The sequence below is a fragment of the Lathamus discolor genome, chromosome Z, assembly GCF_037157495.1.
Source record: "Lathamus discolor isolate bLatDis1 chromosome Z, bLatDis1.hap1, whole genome shotgun sequence".
NCBI classification, from domain to species: domain Eukaryota; kingdom Metazoa; phylum Chordata; class Aves; order Psittaciformes; family Psittacidae; genus Lathamus; species Lathamus discolor.
This window is the reverse complement of record NC_088909.1, coordinates 22,600,971-22,619,141: the sequence shown is the minus strand read 5'-3', so window position 1 is coordinate 22,619,141 and position 18,171 is coordinate 22,600,971. Positions and strand designations below refer to the sequence as shown.

The 18,171-nt window shown below is 58.0% G+C and overlaps 1 protein-coding gene across 1 annotated transcript in view; it reads left to right on the top strand.

Moving 5' to 3' along the window:
* Positions 1 to 18,171, top strand: part of LOC136005853 (hydrocephalus-inducing protein-like) — a 106,912-nt gene that overhangs the window by 48,933 nt on the left and 39,808 nt on the right. Inside the window, exons 30-46 of the mRNA XM_065663746.1 lie at positions 294 to 431; positions 1,199 to 1,376; positions 1,836 to 1,966; positions 2,693 to 2,868; positions 3,067 to 3,232; positions 4,907 to 5,098; positions 5,494 to 5,643; positions 6,381 to 6,545; positions 7,156 to 7,218; positions 7,948 to 8,162; positions 8,521 to 8,713; positions 9,493 to 9,635; positions 11,542 to 11,692; positions 11,941 to 12,143; positions 12,452 to 12,485; positions 13,459 to 13,539; positions 13,657 to 13,847. Of these exons, the coding sequence (XP_065519818.1) occupies positions 294 to 431; positions 1,199 to 1,376; positions 1,836 to 1,966; positions 2,693 to 2,868; positions 3,067 to 3,232; positions 4,907 to 5,098; positions 5,494 to 5,643; positions 6,381 to 6,545; positions 7,156 to 7,218; positions 7,948 to 8,162; positions 8,521 to 8,713; positions 9,493 to 9,635; positions 11,542 to 11,692; positions 11,941 to 12,143; positions 12,452 to 12,485; positions 13,459 to 13,539; positions 13,657 to 13,847 (2,570 nt within the window). The remainder of the gene's footprint in view (positions 1 to 293; positions 432 to 1,198; positions 1,377 to 1,835; positions 1,967 to 2,692; positions 2,869 to 3,066; positions 3,233 to 4,906; positions 5,099 to 5,493; positions 5,644 to 6,380; positions 6,546 to 7,155; positions 7,219 to 7,947; positions 8,163 to 8,520; positions 8,714 to 9,492; positions 9,636 to 11,541; positions 11,693 to 11,940; positions 12,144 to 12,451; positions 12,486 to 13,458; positions 13,540 to 13,656; positions 13,848 to 18,171) is intronic.

Genomic DNA, 18,171 nt, shown 5'->3' with positions numbered 1-18,171 from the left:
AGTTGGGTGACACCTTCAAGTGCAGAGAGCTTGTGTCCCCTACTTGCTTTATTACTGATCTTTCCATGGTTGCTATTGCACCTCTGCCACAAATAGCTGTTCCTGTGTAGGGCCCAGGGGTACCCTGTGGCCGCGGGCTGCCCAGGCTAACCCAGAGAGCCCAGTGCCCATCTCTCCTGTGCGCTCCCTGCTTCTGGGCTGTGTTCCTTTGCTTTCAACCCGATGGAAGAGGAATGAAATTCTCGGCAGCAGACGTGTGCCTGTAACTTCCTGCTCTTCTGTCCTCTCCTCAGGTGTTTAACAAAGTCACGGAAGCAGCGGTGACCCTGCAAAACAGTGGGAAGCTGGGATTTGCCTTTGCGGTGCTGAGCCCCGGCACAGGCACTGCAGCCAGCCCTCTGCCTGGCGTGCCCCTGGTCGTGCCCAGCAGGGTGAGTAGCACAAGGGCTTCACCCGGTCTGTGTCAGGCTGCCCAGGAGAGCGTTTTGGGGGAAAACAGGGGGAATGAACACACAAGCCCCGTCCAAAACCAGCCAGGAGACACAAGGCTGTGAGCGACTGTTGCAGAGGCAGAGGAGGTCCATCGAGCAGAATCCTAACGGAGCCCCTGATTGTCCTTGGGCGCCGCTGGCTCTGCTGTCCTACAGCAAGCACCAGTGGGAGGCACGAGTGCTCCGGGAGCTCTTTGGAGCTGAGAGCTGAGCTCTCTGGTTGTGCCATCACTGGAGCATCACTCCATCCCAGCTTGTCATCCTGCCTGGGTGTCTTAGAGCTGGAGCAGTGTTCCTGTCTTGGTGCCCTTTTGCGATGGGAAGAGGAAGCCAAAGGGCCAAGTGGCTTCCACCTTCCTCAGTGCCTGTCCGTCTGAGGGGTGACATGCTGATGTCCTCTCCTGTAAGCTGCTGCCAGGAGCTGCTGGCCCTGCTGGAAGCAGAGGCCCTTCTCCGTTCTTCCAGAGCAGCTGGTGAAAGAGCTTTGGTTTGTTGTGCCTGGCTCTGGCTAGCAGAGGGTAAACCCTGTGAGCAGAAGAGCTGTGAGACTCAGGCGTTTGGATACAGGAAAGCTGGAGGTGGTGATGTCTGATGTTTTCTTATGTATGAGAACCTGTCTTGTGTTCTCAGCGCGTCTGTCATGTGAGCCATCCCTCCACTGAATCCTCTTTGGTACACTACGTCCCTCCCTCTTGTGTGCCCTGCAGGGTTACGTTGAACCTGGCAAGCAGCAAGTGCTGAAAGTGTATTACCTGCCAGGAGTGCCTGGAGTCTTCTGCAGGGCTTTCCAGATCCAACTGGGTCACCTGGAGCCAGAAAAAATCTCCCTGAAAGGAGAGGGGACCTTTCCCAGGATCCACTTGGACCTGCCCAGGAACATCAAAGGTGAGCACTGCCTGTCTGCTCGGCTTTCCCCCATGCCATATGCCCACAGGGCAGCTCACAGGCACCTCGAGCAGGCCTGGAGGTTTCAGGGCTGTCAGACCGGGTCAGCCCTCTGGTTGCTTCTTTAGCCTCTGGCAGACGAGCCCATGTGGGCTTTGCCGCAGGAACCATCATGCACAGCTTGCCAAGAGGTCTGGGAAGATGATGGCTGGGCAGAAAAGCTTGGGAAAGCTGTAATAGAGGCTGGCAGGGATTTTGACAGGGGTTGGGTTTGCATCACGCTGTGGGGCTGAGATGCTCCTGTGTGGCGAGAAAGACGGGTGGGGGTGAGAAGCAGCAGGATCTCCTTTCCCTACATTGCTGGAGCAGTTTGTGTCTGGGTGTCGGGGGAATGGGGCTTCCCGTCTTCCGTGGGATTTGTGCTGCCCCACTGCTATGGGTGGTGTTCTGTGCTTTCAGGCAACGCCAAATATGAGAAGATCCTCCTAAAGGCCAAAGAAAAGCTGGACAAAGGCAGCCAGAGAGAAGAGGCCATTGCTTTGGGGGAGGCTGTGGCAGCCGAGCCCCGCGTGGACGACTCGGGCACCGTGGTGAGTAGAGCTGCTGCCCTGTCCTGCACGTGCCACCCTCCTGCGAGACACTGGAGCCCCTGCGCCCCACGGCAGCTGCCCAGGGCCCTGCCGGCACTGGGCACCTCCCTGCACGCCCCTGGCCACGGAGTGTGTCAGCTCAGCGTGCCCCTTGGGCTGCCCACCTCTGGGAGTTGTCCCTCGTGGCGATGCGCCAGCTCCTGACTACCCCAGGGAGATGCTGAAAGCTGTGCTCAGGCAGTTGGGTTTCTGGTGCTCTGAAGGACACACAGGGCGGTGCTGGGGGGTTTGTTGCTCACCGGCCAAACCCTGCCAGGTTTACAGAGCGTAAAGCAGCAGCCTGAATGCATCCTGAGGCTGTGCTGTGTTCTGTATCTCCAGGAGGCTCCAGCTCTCTCATGGTTCCCTTTCCAGGAGAGCTTTTGTCCAGGCTGCTTTGGCACTGACTGGAGGCAGGGACATACTTGGAGCTTTGGAAGGTTTCTGGCTTGTTTGTGTGTCTGTCCAGATCAGCTTTGATAACTGGGCAGGCAGAGACACTGGAGTTCATTTCTGTGGGGATATGATCCTGCCTGAGAGAGCAGGAAGTGTCACAGACACCGATCAGTGAGGCAGACTGACTCCATCGCCCCTCTCAACAAGAGCAGGGTGGGATTCTCCACCCGAGACAAGCTTGTGCCTTGGGAAGGACCTTGGCTAACCAGCCCCTGTCTTTCCTTTCCTCAGTGGGATGCTCAGCTGCAGATGCAGATGGAGGAGATGCTGATTGAGGAGCATGCCCTGGAGCAGCAGAAAGCTCTCGCCTCCCGTCCCCCAGAGGACACTGCCTTTCACCAGCGTGTACATCGGAGGCTTCTCAAGTTAGTAGGGACTCCTGTAGCCTGTCTCCAGGGGCCGCGAGGGTAACAGCCAGCAGTGCAGCCCTGCCCCTGAGAGCTCCTTGTGTCTCAGAGCTGGGAATAGCTGAAGACTTCCGAAAGGGCCTGATGCTCAGAGCTACGCCGTGCTCCCTCTGGGCAGCTCGGTGTCCTCACTTGCACAGTGCTACCCTGAGCTCTGGAGGTGCTCCACTCCCCACAGTTGCTGGGTTCTGTTCTCAGAGCTGAGGGGGTGCAGACCAGCAAGCCCTTGCAGACAGCACAGGCACCACCCCTGCTGACCAGCTGTGAAAGGGGCATCTCCAAGCCGGTGTCTTTGTGCCGAGAAGCAGACCCCACTAAGCAGGAAGAGCAGGGAATGGTCCAGATCCCTTATGTGCTTTTCCAAGTGGGATTGCCTGCAAAAAGACCTTCACAGCAATCTTGTAGTGTTGGTTACTGCACGCGATACTCTCAAGCGCTGCTTTGGGGACAGATCTGGCTGCAGAGCAGTGGAGGTATCCTCTGCAAGGAAATCCTATGAGAAGGTCCTGAAGCAGTTTCAGGCTTGGGCCGGACACCAGCTTAGCAGTTTCATTGAGACCCGTGGAGACGCAGTGGACTTCTCTGCAATGGCTTTTCACAGCATAGGAACTGTGTCCAGTACCCACTTTAAACTGACTCGAAGATCCCGTTGGTGGCTGATAAATCCTAGGCCCTGCACTCCCCATGACTTAGCCAAGTCTTATTACTGGGTGCTCAGGTCAGGCCTTGGGTTTCCTGGGCTTGGCTTGAGTTTTCACAGCAGTGGATACAGAATTATCCACTCCATTTGCTTCTCCACCCCACGCCATGCTGGGCTTTACAGAGTGTCCTTCCTCCTCCTTTCAGAGCTGAGCTGCCCGAATACGTCCTGGACCTTGGCTATGTCGTTCCTGGTGACATCCACACACACATGGTGAAGATCACCAACACCGGGCACTTCCCTGCATCTTTCAAGGCCGATGGATATGTCCTGTATAACACAGGTAACCAGTGGCTTCACGGGGGCTTGAAGGGGCTGTCTCTGCCACATCAGCTGGAGCCATTGGGCATGGGGAGATTTGAGTACTTCCTTGGGCAGCTTTTTCCTCCTTCGTACCCCTCTGGCCGGTGCCCTGTTCAAGAGCCTGAATTCTGTCGAGCAGTGCCCAGAGACCTGGTCTGCCTGTGGCTGCCCTAAAAAGTCATTGCAGGGGCCAGATAGGCTGATCAGCGTGATCGATTCTCAGCATCTTCTGCTCTTGGCTCCCGTGAGCACCATCGGAGTTTCTTTGTGCACTCTGAGGGTTTATGTTGCAGCCAGATGGACCCTCTGTGGTTCGGAAGGGCTTTGTTTAGAGTTCCTAGTGCCAGAGCACTTCTGCTCAGCCTTATTGAACGGCCTGTGGGATCCTGTGCCGTATCGAAACAGGCTTCTCAAAGAGGCCTTGGGGTAAGGCTGCAGCTCCGTCACATGGGGACTGCTGTCTGTGAGGGGTGGCCAGGCGTCTCTTCTAAGCCACTGTCCAGGGAACACCACAGCATTTGGTATCTTAGTTGGAAATTGTCCTTTGGAGAGGTGTATGCGTCCTTCCCTGAGATGCCTGCTGAAGGAATTGCTGGAGCTCCTCAACCAATGTGGTTCGGTTTTACCCTGCAACCCCTGGATTCTGGCTGTGAAAATCCTTTTGCTTTGGGCAGTGACAAGGGGAGAAGAGCAGCTTCTCTGGAGATGGAAAGGGGTCTTTCACAGAGCTGCCAGCCAGGACACCCCTGTGGCCTTGCCATGCTCCTGAGCCATTTCCTGTTGCTTGTGTATCTCAGCTGCTTGATTTTCCTGTGTTCAGGCTTCAGCGTGTGCCTGGACCTTGTGAAGCGCCTGCCCTGCTGTGAGACCAAGACATTTGAAGTGTGCTTCGACCCACAAAGTGCCAACGTGCCCCTGGGAAAGGTGGATGTGCTCCTGCCCATCAAGGTAGGCCAGCTTGTGGGGCAGGCAGCAGGTTGGGCACAGCAGCGAGTGTCAGCCGGGCTCTCAATTGGATGCTCTGTCCTTCTCTAGGTCAGAGGAGGCCCCACGTTCCAGGTCCGCCTGCGTGCCATTGTGGCTGAGCCGTCCCTCTGCCTCTCGAGGGACAGGCTGGAGTTCTCCTCTGTCCAGTGTGGGCAGTGGCAGGAAGAAACCATCCAGCTCCACAACACGTCCCAGGTCCCCTGTAAATGGTCCATGAGCATGAATGAGGCTGTTAAGGAGGTAAAGCACAGACAACGTGTAACACACAACTTCTCGGTTGGGTTTTCTTTGCCTCTCTTGGCTTTCCCGCCCCTCTGGCTGCCTGAGCACTTGGGCTGCAGCTCGCTTGAGGAAGCTTTTGAGGGTACAGAGCAAGGCTGGTTCACCTGGGCCTGCTCACTAGCTGATGCTTCACTTCTCTGCCATCTTCACCCATTCCTCCCCCTCCGAGGACACTGCCTCCCCATCTGCCTGCCCTGCCAACATGTTTGCCCTCCAGTTCTAGGCAGGGGTGGCCACGTCTGGGTGGGATGAAGGTGCTCCCTGCACCGTGCCAGCATCTCGGAGCACTGCAGGAACCGAGGGTCTGTCCTCGCAGACCAAGGAGACCTCACGCGACTGGTTTCTGTGCGCAGGTGGACAAGCATCTGCCAGCGAGCGAGCATGACAAGCTGTGGGAGGAGATGAGGCCCGCGCCCTGTGGCTTTGAGGTGCTGCCCTCAGCTGGAACCCTCGCTCCAGGACAGCAGTGCCATGTCCAAGTCCGTTTTTCACCCACGGAAGAGGTGAGTTTGGTGGGTGTCACCCCCAGGAGGTCTGTCAGGGCAGTGTGGTAAGGGGAGGCCAGCACAGGGAGCGGGGAATGAGCTCTGCCTCCGCGTGGAGCTTTCTGCCAGCCCTGTGCCCACCGTTCCTCAGTTTCCCCTGCACGGTCCCACGCAGTTTGGGAGTCAGCTTAAATGGTGGAGCATTCCCAAAGGCAGTTTGCATGTGGCCACCGTGACTTGGAAACTGGCAGCGTGTGACAGGATGGACCCAAGTGCTTCCATGGCTTGGGACAGTCGCAGGGATCTTTCAATTGCTCGTGGAGATTTCAGCGTCTCGTGTCTGGCTTTGACCAGAGCCAAGCACTGAGCAGAGAAGACGATCCTTATTTCTGTCCAGTGAGAGCTCAGCTGCCTCTTTCACACAGCTGATGTTTGCCCGGTGCTGCAGCGCCAGGACTGTGTCTGAGAAAGCAGACTTTTCTCACGTGCGTTGCGCTCCCCCACGACTAGGTGAAAACCTCTGATAGGCCGTTTTAGATCCATCTGGTAGCCAACTGACCAGTTACACTCCCCAGCAGGACTCACCGCAGTTACTCAGAGCCATGCAGATGCTGTAGCCCCTGCTCTAAGTAACTGCCTGGTTTGGGTTCAGCTTAGAGGTGCTGAGAAGACCCCTGAGCCTGGGGCGATTGTTGCCTTGGAGGCGCTGTCACCTGGGGCTTCACGGAGGAGCTTTCTGTGCTGCTTCTTTGCAGAAGTGCTACCGGGGCGAGCTGCAGATCCAGATTTGCCAGAGCAGCCAACGCCTGCGGGTGCCGGTCCTGGGATGTGGTCTGCAGCCACGGCTGGAGTTGAGCCCCGCAGAGCTCGAGCTGGGACCGCTGCTGCCACAGAGCCATGGGGAAGAGGGGACGGTGGTGGTGAAGAACCCCTGTGGGGTTTACTCACTGGAGTTTGACCAGCAGCACCTTGCTGAGGAGCAGGTGAGGGGGAAGGTCTGTGCACGCTCCTGGAGATTCCCAGCGCTCCAGCATTCCCAGGCTTGTGCCAGGGAAACGGGGGCAGCGCGCAGGGCAAAGCCCGGCGGCATCCCAGGGTTAGCCGGCTCTGCTGGCAGGCTGTGGAGGGACTTGGATAATCCCTGCCACTGGGGGGAAAGAATATGGGAGGGGATGGCTCGTCTGGGGAGTCTGTTCACGTGGTGAAGGTCCAGAAACTCATGCTGTCTGTGGTTTCTCTTCCCTCTGTGCGCAGCTCCTACGGACACCTAAAGACGACAACAGCCACAACAGCTTGTTGCTGCCTCCGTGTGCCCCGGCTGAGAAGCTGACTGTTGAGGCCCAAGGAAGGGGCATAGAAATGAAGGTGAGATGAAATCTAAATGCTAAAAGTGCAGGTGGCAACCAGCATGGTTTTCTCATTTCCTCATCTCTTCCCCAGCCTACCATGGTTTGTGTTTCTGCCACGAGAGCGGCAGAAAACCTCTTCTCCTTCTTTCCTTTGGCTTGATATCAATCCCTACTGCCTCAGGTTGACGTTGTGCATCCACCAGGAAAGGTGGTGAAGCTAGGAAACATCTGCATTGGGCAGACGGTGAAGAAGATCGTCACCATAGCCAACAAGAGCGCAGGCCCTCTCGCCTTTAAGCTCAGAGTCACATCCACCGTGCCAGAGTTGCAGGAAGCTGGGGTAAGTGCCATTCCTTCTCTGCAGAGCACTTTAGTGTGCCTGCAGGGAGCGATGAGCTGCTGTGGGTGGGAGGTAGTAGCTAATGACAGCTGTGGGCTGCCCTGGCTGCCTGTGCCTGCCCCGTCCTCCCTGCTGGCACTGCTCTGCCAGCAGATGCTTGCAGTGTGAACGCTTCAGCTGAGCTGGGTGCCAGGACTCCCCGAGAGCCACAAGTGAGAAGGCGGCACAATTCCTCTAACCTGTTTTAGACGCATAGGTCAGGATGCAGCCGCATATTTTAGATCTGGAAAGGCGAGGGAGGTGAATCTTGAAAGAGGGAGGGTTACAGCTCTGTTGGAACTTCCGTGAAAGCTTTAGAAGGCAGAGGTGACCTCACCGTGACCAGGTGGACACATGGCAGAAAACACCTTTGGTATTACCTAGGAATGCCTACGAGGGAATGAGTGGGACTGGGTCAGTGTTGGTGTGGACAGAAGAGGAATTGGAAGCCTCTTCCCTGAGTCTGGTGAGGGAGGCTCCGCAGCTGGCTTGCCAGATGAAATAGTCTCCACTCATCTCTTCGGGTAGGTTCTGTGCTTGAAGCCCAGCAAGGAGCTAAAGCTGAAGGCCAGAGGAGACACCTGCAAAGTGGAGGTGACCTTCTCCCCGAAGCGCCGCATGCAGCCGTTCAGCGGGGAAGTGCTGCTGGAGTGCCGCGGGCTGGTGCGCTCCCTCTTTGCGGTGCGGGGCTCCTGCCAGGGCAGCCTCGTGAGCTTGGACCAGGACCAGCTCAGCTTTGGAGCCGTGGTGCGGCAGAGCTACACGTGCCGGCGCATCGTCATGCGGAACGCGGGCAACACAGGAGTCAGGTAAAGCAGGACCCCCCCGCCTCTCTGAGGGCTGATTGCTTGGATGAGGGTTGTGAGGAGCCGTAGTGTGCCCAGATAGCTCCTCTCTGCTTCTCCATCCCGCTGGAGAGTCGTGCAGCCATGGCCGTGCAGTCAGGCCCTGGCAGTTAGCAAGGGGGTACGAGCAAAAGCTCATTTAGAGATGGGTGCAGTGGGTCCTGCCCAGCCTGAAGCCTTATTGCCAGGTGGCTCAGCATCAGGCCTGAGATGTGGTGGGAAAGCCCACCAGAGACAGAGAGCCTCACGCTGAGACTTACCCTGCCTTGACAGCTCCCCGTGGCTAATCCTTCTTTCCTGTCCTTGTGCTTTCCTTGGCAAGGTTTTTGTGGGACGTGGAGAGCTTCCAGCCGGACTTTTCTATCAGCCCCACGAAGGGTTACATCAGGCCAGGGGTGGATGTCCCCTTCGTTGTGACCTTCCGCCCCTCGAAGCTGAGCCAGGCTGTCCAGTACGAGGGGCTGCGGTGCTTCATCCCGGGCAGCGAGGCGCTCCGCCTTACGCTATCAGGATCCTGCGTGGAGGCCCCTGGCACCAGAGAGGTAACGCAGCAGGGACAGGATGGGCCCCTGGACCCCAGCATTTGCGCCACATCTCTCCCAGGGCAGGAACTGAAGGACACTTGCGAGCGCAGACTCGCTTGTGCCGGGGTATCCCAGAGAGAAAGTGCTGGGCAGGACTGCCAGAGTTCCTGAGCCCTGTCATTGCCTTTCTCCCCTGTTCGAGGTGTTGCTCCTCCAGTGAGCAGCTCGGTTGTCCTGGCTCTGCACTGCAGCACCCGTGCCGTGGGAGCACCCTGCCGGGCTCTCCTGAGACCCTCCCCACAGAGCCACCCCGCTGTATCCCAGCACTGCACTCGCAGCCACACTTCTCCCCCATACCGGGCCAGGGGAGGGCATTCAGCAGTAGGAAGGGGCAAGGCATCTGCATCCAGCCCCTGGGAGGGGGTAGCTTGGGAGCAGTTGGCTCTTGCTCCCAAAGAGAGCATGGAGCTCCTCTTCATCCTGCCCATGAAGGAAGGGGCTGTGTGGCTGCAGATCTGTCCTTGCACAGCACTTTCCTTTCAGGACTCCCCTGAAGTTTCCTTTCACCCAGCATGCGAAAGGCTTGTTCTGCTCCCTTCTTCAAGAACAACCAGCTTGATTTACTCCAAAAGCTGTGGCCAAAGTGTAATTTTTGCATGTGACAAGGAAAAGCTGCTCCCTGTGCTCCAGGTCCTGGTGTAGAGCCAGCGTGAGAAGAGTGGCAAGGATTGTGGGTACGACCCAGCAGCCTCTGTGCTCCTCTGTTACAGACCCTGACTTTCATCTGCAATGTGCGTGAGAAGCAGAGCCAGACCATCCTCCTGTCGAACCCGAGCAGCGATTCCTGGACCCTGAAGCCCATTGTTGAGGGGAAATACTGGAAAGGGCCTGAATTTATCCATCTGGAGGCCAGGCAAAAGGAAAAGGCCTACCAGGTCACCTACAGACCCCTAACCATGAGCTGTGGGAACAAGAAGCATCAGGTAGGTGAGCTGTGCCAGCGTGCTGACCCTCGTGGCATGACCCTCGTAGGTCACTCTCCTTTGGGCAGGAGGTTGGCCGAGATGACCTTTGGAGGCCCTGTCCAAGCTGAAGGTGTCCTGTGCTCTCTGTTGGAAGCTGGGTTTTGTGGTGGCTGGGGGCCAGGCACGGGCAAAGGGCAGATGGGAAGTCGGGACTGAGCACCAAACGTGTTGGAGCAGCTAACGTAAAAAGCCAGGCTTTCTGCAGGCCAAGAAATGAAGTTTGTTCTGCGTAGCTCCGGGTCGCTGCTTGTGGCAGCCCAGGGGGCTCAGAGACCCCCATGCTCAGCGCACGGGCTGCACAGGCTCTCCAAGCCCCGGGCACAACCACTTCTGCCAGCAGCACCTGGCTGGTGTCCTTCTGCAGCTTGCAGGGAGCAAGAAGGGCAAAGCTGCCCTGCAGTTTGTCAGTGCCGTCCTGGCCGTGAGCAGGCAGGTGGGAAACGAGAGAGATCTCTTGAGGGTCATGCAGGAGCTTTGGGAGGAGCCCTTCCTGCAGGTCTCAGGCTGGGCACATGGGGGTGACTGGCCCCTCTGCAATGTTTTCTGTGCCAGGCCAGCAACAAGCTCCTAAATCCAAGGGGTCAGTTCAGAAGGGCTCTGTGGTGCTGGAGCTGCCGGGTCCTTGTTGCGCTCCTTGTCCCGCTCCAGCTGGCCTTACAGTGGGCCAGGTCAGAGATTTCTGGCCTCAAGTCTCCAGGGTGCTCAGCAGATCTGTGCCCTTAGGGTGGCACGTGCTCAGCATCTCTTTAACGTACAGCCTGCGTGAGGAGTCTTGCAGCTTTCAGCTGCTGTGGAGGCAGAGGCAGGTGTCTGGGATCCACGGGCACCCAGAATGAGCATGGATATGAGCTTTCCATGGCCCATGTCTGGGGGCCCCTGTTGTGCCAGCTTACAGGCTGCTCTCTGGTCAGCGCTGTTGGGGCTAAGGCCAGCAGGACTGAGGCAATGGAGCTCATCAGGGACGGCCACCCCCTGCCCACGGCTGTCCCTGCGTGAGCACAGGCTGGCAGGGACATGCCCAAGGTGAGTGGGGCCAGTAAGGGAGTGTTGGGATGTGCAGAGCAGCTCTGCTGCAGGGCCCGTGTTTCCTTGCTTTGCCCAGAGATGATGCCTCTGTGTCCTGTAGCTGTGCCGTGTCCTGTGGGCCACGCACCCGCTCACAAGCAGCTCAGAGCAGGTGCGACGCTGGCGTCTGTCTCCTCCTGCGCGGGACGGGGCTGCAGTCACAGCTCTGCCAGCTGGACGTGCTGAAAGCTGCCTCAGTGAGAGCCTCAGGCATGGGACTGTCCAGGGGTGCTCCAGAGCCGACTTGTCCTATTCGTTGTCTGTAGGGCTCCATCTTCTTCCCCCTGCCGGACGGGACAGGCTTACGCTACCAGCTGGAAGGAACTGCTGAAGCCCCCAGGTGTTCAGGGGCCATTTCCCGGCAGGTTCCGTGCAGGAATTCCCACACGGAGCTCATCCCTGTGTCCAACTGGCTGCAGAGACCACAGAGGTGAGTCCAGCCCAGGGAGTCTGGCCTCATGAGCAATCCCTGCAGCAGCACAAGGCAGGAAGCTTCCAGTGCCTGGAAGCTCCTTCCTGAAAGCTTTTCCCTCTCCTTGGCCGTGTCTGGCCATACCCACGTTCTGCCTGTGCAGAGCCATCCTGGAGGGCTTTCCTCCAAGGGGGGTGAGAGCTGGCGCCCTGTGCCCGAGGCACTGAGGATGAGAGGGGCTGTATTGTACCCCCGCAGGATGGGTATCCTATGGGAGTCCTTCCTGTTGACCTTCACTGCGTCCTTCTCACCCGCAGGTTCCTGGTGGTTATTGACATGCTCAAACCAGAGAACCTGGAAAGCAGTTCTGTGCTGCAGGGGTGTTCATACATCGACGTGCCGAGCTCTGCGAAGAAGGACTACCAGCTCACCTTCTTCTCCTACAAAGAAGGAGTCTACAGGGCAAAGGTGAGTGAGGACACTGGTCTGCAGGGCCCTTCAAGGAGCTGTTGGCTCACCGAGAAGCTACACGCCTGTTTTCATACCTCCACGTGCACGGGTCCTATGAAATACCACAGGTGCTTTCTCTGGTCTTGCACTCCTCCTCGCTGGGTGCTCATAGCCATTCCTGGAAGCAGGGCGCTGAGCTCGGTGGGCTCTTCCGGGTCTGTTTTCATGTGTGGAATGAGCAGCACTTCCCTTTCTGTCTGATTCAGGTGACCTTCCTCAACGAGACAACCGGAGAGTACTTGTTCCACATGGTGACTTTCAAGGTGATGGCTTCGGGACCCATCGGCACTGTCGAAATGAGCACCGCCGTTCGGCAGAGAGTGTCCTCCACCGTCAAGGTGGACAACCCTCTGCCTGTCCCGGTGACGTTTGCCATCAACTGCAAAGTGCCGGGCGTCAGCGTTCCACAGCACTTTACTGTTCCTGCACAGTCAAAGGTAGGAGCAAAGCTCCTGCGGCTCACTCTGCTCTCCCTACTCGTGGCCGGAGGGGGGGCTCTTGGAGGGTGATGCCTGAAAGGAGCCATGTGGGGCCTCTTTCCGTGGTGGCAGCTCCCTGCCGATGATGTAGAGAGGGAGCAGTGTGCGAGAATATCCCCAGTGGGAATCATCCTGCGCTGGTGGAGTCTGCCCTGCTGGCCCCTGTAACACGCCGCCACTGGGCGTCACGTGGCAGGTCCTTGTGCCATGTGCCCCTCATTTAATGTGTTGCTTCCAGGTGCGAGTGGCTGCAGGACAAGCCTGATCCCGCGGCCAGGTTGTCTGCAGCCTGCATTGACAGGAGGTGGTGTGTGCCCTGGGGGAGCACAGGGGCTTTTTAGGGTGGGCAGCTTCTGGCATCATGCTGGAGGGCTCTGAGCTGTTGGGATCTGTCCCTGAGTGAACCGTCCCCCAGAAGGAGCAAGGCTGTGCCCGAGAGAGAGGGAGTCAGAGCGGGGAAGGCAGCCCAGCCTTCAAGCGCTGCCTGAGCAGAGCAGGGACCAGCTGCCCCCTTCTCAGGCACACGTGTTCCCTGCCTGTGCCTGACGCCGTGGCTTTTTCCTTCCTTCCTCCCAGGCGGATCTTGTCTTGGAGTATCAGCCCCTGAAAACGGGTGAGAGCACCGGGCACCTGGTGCTCCAGAGCAGCGACTTGGGCTCTCTGTCTTACAACCTGCAGCTGAAAGCCACCTCGAGCAGGCCAGAGAAGCCCGTGTATTTCCGCACCACGCTGGGCTCCCGTCAGACCATCACCACCAAAATCCGGAATTTTGCCCAGCAGGAGACCGAGTACCTCCTACAGGTGAGCCCGGGCTGCCGGGGCTCTGGCTGGGAGGCAGCTCCTCTGGCCAGCACCAGCCCTCTCCACCAAGGGGTCCGAGTGCCTCTGGCGTGGCCTGGCAGAGCCAGGGTGGCCATGTGAGCCCAGGGGCCTTCCCACTAGTGTGGGCTTGTCCTCCCTTGCGGGCCCGTGTCTGCTGCCCTGGTTGGAGCTGCTTTTGCAGGCCCCGTGGTGCCTGGGCTTGCTTCCCGCTTGCAGCCCAGGTCTGGCAGTCTTGGGGCTTGGGTGCAGGGTTGTCCCTGCTCGGCACGTTTGCACACTTCTCGTGCCCGTTCACCGCAGGCACTCACCAGGGCTATGGTCTGGGTGGGACGGGCCAGTGCCAGGGGACCATCGTGTTCTTCCCGAGGCGCTGGCTCTGCTGTTGTGACCAACCCCCCATGGTCTCTTGTCTCCCCTGCGCAGACCGACTGTGCCGACTTCCAGACGGCAAAATCCATCAGTGCGGCACCCGCCAGCGCTGGGGGCTCGGAGCTGAACGTGGAAGTGACCTTTGAGCCCTGCCACCTGGGCAAAGCCAAGGCCACGCTGCAGCTCAGCTCTGCACTGGGCGGGCAGTACTGCATCCCACTCATCGGCCTTGCGCTGCCCCCTGAACCCCAGGGCCCCTTCCTCATCCCAGCCGGCGGCACCACCTCCATCTCCTTCAGGAACGTCTTCCCGAGGGCCACGGCGTTCCAGTATGCCGTAAAGCACCCGGCCTTCAGCGTCAGGGCCCCGGAGATGCTGCGCGCCAAGAGCAGCACCACCATCACCGTCTCCTTCACGGGCGGCCCCGCTCCTGTCACCAGCAGGCTGGTGGTCTCTTGCCCTGGCGGCTCCTGGATCTACCACCTCCGGGGCCTGCCCTCCACCCGCAAGTGACCAGCTGCCCCTGGCCCTTCCCGCCACGTTCGTGCTCTCTGGAGCCAATAAATTTCATTTAGCATCCTCCCACACGACGTCCTTGTCTCTAAACGGGAGAGGCATGAATTTGCTGGATGCACAGCCGGTGGACAAGGAATTGGCTGGATGACTGCACACAGAGAGTCGCGGTCAATGGCTCAATGTGTAAACGGAGACCAGTGACGAATGGTGTCCGTCAGGGGTCGGTGTTGGGGCAGACCCTGTTCAACATCTTTGTCGCTGACACAGGCAGTGGGATCGAGCACCCTCAGCAAGCTTGCAGATGACACCAAGCTGTGTGGTGCAGCCGGCGCGCTGGAGGGAAGGGATGGCATCCAGAGGGACCTGCACATGCTGGAGAGGTGGCCAGCCTCATGAAGTTCAGCAAAGCCGAGTGCAGGCTCCTGGCCCTGGGTCAGGGCAATCCCAGGCACAGCTACAGGCTGCGCAGAGAAGTGATTCAGAGCAGCGTGAGGAGAAGGACCTGGGGGTTGGAACATGAGGCGCTTCAGCGTGCGCTTGAGCCCGGAAACCCCCTGTGTCCTGGGCTGTATCACCAAGAGCATGACCAGCAGGTCAAGGGAGGTGATCCTGCTCCTCTGCTCTCATGAGACCCCCACTGGGAGCACAGTGTACAGTTCTGGTGTCCTCAACAGAAGGACATGGAGCTGTTGGAGCAAATCCAGAGGAGGGCCACGAGGATGCTAAGGGGGATGGAGCAGCTCCTGCACAAAGACAGGCTGAGAAAGCTGGGGCTGTTCAGCGTGGAGAAGGGAAGGCGGGGTGGAGACCTCATAGCAGCCTTCCAGTATCTGAAGGGGGCCTACCAGCATGCTGGGGAGGGACTCTTCATCAGGGACTGTATCAAGAGGACAAGGGGTGACGGGCTTAAAGTGAAACAGAGGAAGTTCAGGTTAGCTAGAAGGAAGAAATTCTTCACTGTGCGGGTGGTGGGGCACTGGCACAGGTTGCCCAAAGCAGTGGTGAATGCTCCATCCCTGGCAGTGTTCAAGGCCAGGTTGGACGGGGCTTGAGCCCCATGGTCTTGTGTGAGGTGTCCCTGCCTGTGACAGGGTGTTGGAACTAGGGGATCTTAAGGTCCTTTCCAATCCAAACCGTTCTGCGATTCTGTTATTCTCTAAGATTCTTTGGGAAAGCACGGTTAAGACTTCAGTCGGTTCCACTTAAAGACCTTAGGCCCAGTGTAGGAGAGGATCTGGTTCAAGACCGTCTTAAGAACCTGAACGTGCACAAGTCCATGGAACCTGATGGAATCCATCCGCGGGTCCTGAAGGAGCTGGCGAATGACGTTGCTAAGCTACTGGCCATCATATTTGAAAAATAATGGCAGCCAGGTGAAGTTCCCGACGACTGGAAAACGGGAAATATAACCCCCATTTTCAAGAAGGGGAAAATGGAAGACGCGGGGAATTACAGAGCAGTGAGTCTCACCTCTGTGCCTGGTAAAATCGTGGAGCACATTCTCCTGGACAGCATGCTAAGGCACATGAAAAACAACAAGGTGCTTGGTGACAGCCAGCATGGCTTCACTAAGGGGAAATCCTGCCTGACCAATGTGGTGGCCTTCTATGATGGGGCTACAGAATTGATGGACAAGGGTAAAGCAGTTGATGTCATCTACCTGGACTTGTGCAAAGCGTTTGACACTGTCCCACACGACATCCTTCTCTCTGAATTGGAGAGATACCAATTTGATGGATGGACCACTCGGTGGATAAAGAACTGGCTGGACGGCCGCACGCAAAGAGTTGTGCTCAATGGCTCGATGTCCGGCTGGAGACCGGTAACGAGTGGTGTCCCTCAGGGAGCGGTGTTGGGACCGGTCTTACTCAACATCTTTGTCGCTGACATGGACAGTGGGCTTGAGTGCGCCCTCAGCAAGTTTGCCAGTGACACCAAGCTGTGTGGTCCGGTTGATATGCTGGAGGGAAGGGATGCCATCCAGAGGGACCTTGACACGCTTGTAAGGTGGGCTGATGCCAGCCTTATGAAGTTCAACCATGACAAGTGCAAGGTCCTACACCTGGGTTGGAGCAATCCCAGGCACAGCTACAGGTTGGGCAAAGAAGAGATTCAGAGCGGCCCTGCAGAGAAGGACTTGGGGGTGCTGGTCGATGAGGAAATGAACATGAGCCGGCAGTGTGCGCTCGCAGCCCAGAAAGCCAACCGTATCCTGGGCTGCATGAAAAGGAGCGAGACCAGCAGGTCGAAAGAGGTGATCCTGCCCCTCTACTCTGCTCTTGTGAGACCTCACCTGGAGTATTGTGTGCAGTTCTGGTGTCCTCAACATAAAGAGGACATGGAACTGCTGGAACAAGTCCAGAGGAGGGCCACGAGGATGATCAGGGGACTGGAGCGCCTCCCGTAGGAAGATAGGCTGAGCAAGTTGGCGCTGTTCAGAGTGGAGAAGAGAAGGCTGCGTGGGGACCTAATAGCAGCCTTCCAGTACCTGAAGGGGGCCTATAGGGATGCTGGGGAGGGACTCTTCATCAGGGACTGTAGTGACAGCACAAGGGGTAAGGGGTTAAAACTTAAACAGGGGAAGTTTAGATTGGATGTAAGGAGGAAATTCTTTCCTGTTAGGGTGGTGAGACACTGGAATGGGTTGCCCAGGGAGGTTGTGAGTGCTCGATCCCTGGCGGTGTTCGAGGCCAGGTTGGATGAAGCCTTGCGTGGGATGGTTTAGTGTGAGGTGTCCCTGGCCATGGCAGGGGGGTTGGAACTAGATGATCTTGAGGTCCTTTCCAACCCTAACTATTCTATGATTCTATGATTCTATGACCCTGGAAGGGAGCTTGGGCTGTCTCGGCGTTGGCTGGCAGTTGAAGGTTATGAAGGAAATAGCAGGAAGCTCTACTAGTGGGCTCCTATTAATGATGTCAGCTGTGGTAGAGCTTTTGTAAGGGGTTTCCTTTAGTTAGAGAGCTTCTGCCTTGGTGCCTTCAGCACACAGGGGTGTCACGCCTGAGGTGTCTTTGCCTGAGCTCTCCAGTTTCCAGCTGGATTCGTGGCTGGACATGGTGCGGGACATGTTTTGGAGTGTTTCCAGAGGCTGGCTGCCTGGAGAGCCAGTTAGCACTCGGGGCTCATATCCTCCCTGCCTGTGTTGTAAAGGCCCAGATGATGAGTGTTGGTTTCAAAGTGAGGGCTCCACGTTCCCCGCCAGGCAGGTGTGAGGATTTGCTTTGCCTGTGGCCCCGAGTCTCATGGGAAGCTTTTGTTTCTGGCAAACGCTGTGCTGCAAACGTGTGAAGCTCCTGGCAGCTGAGATGCCCCGGGCAGTTGGGTGGCCTTGTGTGGTGCGTGTGCCCGTGTGCGCAGGCTTAATGGGTACAAAGTCATCGACGGGCGCTCAGCAGGGACAGCAACAGGGGTCACCCCAAAGGCAGGCTGGCCATGGCCCTGGTGTGGCGGGGCTCCTCGTGGGCCAGCAAAGTAGGAATTAAATGGTTGCTTTGTAGTCAGTGCGGAAGCTTTTTTGTTTCCTGCTGAAGCAGAGAAATTCTTGGCTCATCTGCGGTGTCTCCAGCAATTTATGTGTCGCTCACGGAGCGTGACCAAATGCTGCTGTAAGGTGCACTTTAGCCCTGGTGCAGGGCTTCACTGCGGGGGAGACATTGAAGGCGTAGGGGGGCTGCAGGGATCCGCAAGGCTGTAGCTTTAGCAAGGCCCTGCGGTGGCCGTGGAAGCCACGTGTGGCCCTCGCCTATTGTGACGTACAGGGGAGCTGCTGCTGTTAAAGGCGAGCAGCAGCCGTGGCCCAGTGAGAGCAGGAGTTGCTGAGCCGCTGAGGCAGGAGCAGGCTTGAGCTACTGTCAGGCTCTGAGCTCTGCTTCCTCGAGGCGCTGGTGAAACCCTGCCCTAGCTGGCAAAGCCAGAGCGTTGAGGAGAGGGGCTGGGCAGCCCAGGTGCCAGCCCTGTCCTTTGCTGCCCAGGTTCCCCTGGCTGTTGGCAGCCCAGCAGCAGTTAGCTGCTGTGCTGGTGGGCAGGAGCCACACCGAGGCGTCCCTGGGCGGCTCCTGTCCCTGCAGCTGCCCACAGCTGCCGAGCAGCGCGAGGGCATTCAGGAGCCAAGGCTGGGCCCCGCACGGAGGAATCCTCCAGGAGAAGCGTGAATCACCCGTGCTCAGGTAGCGTCTGGCCCTGGGCAGGGAGGAGGCAGCTCCGCTGGCAGCAGGGATGGGGCAGTTGTGTGATAGCCGGCAGGATTTA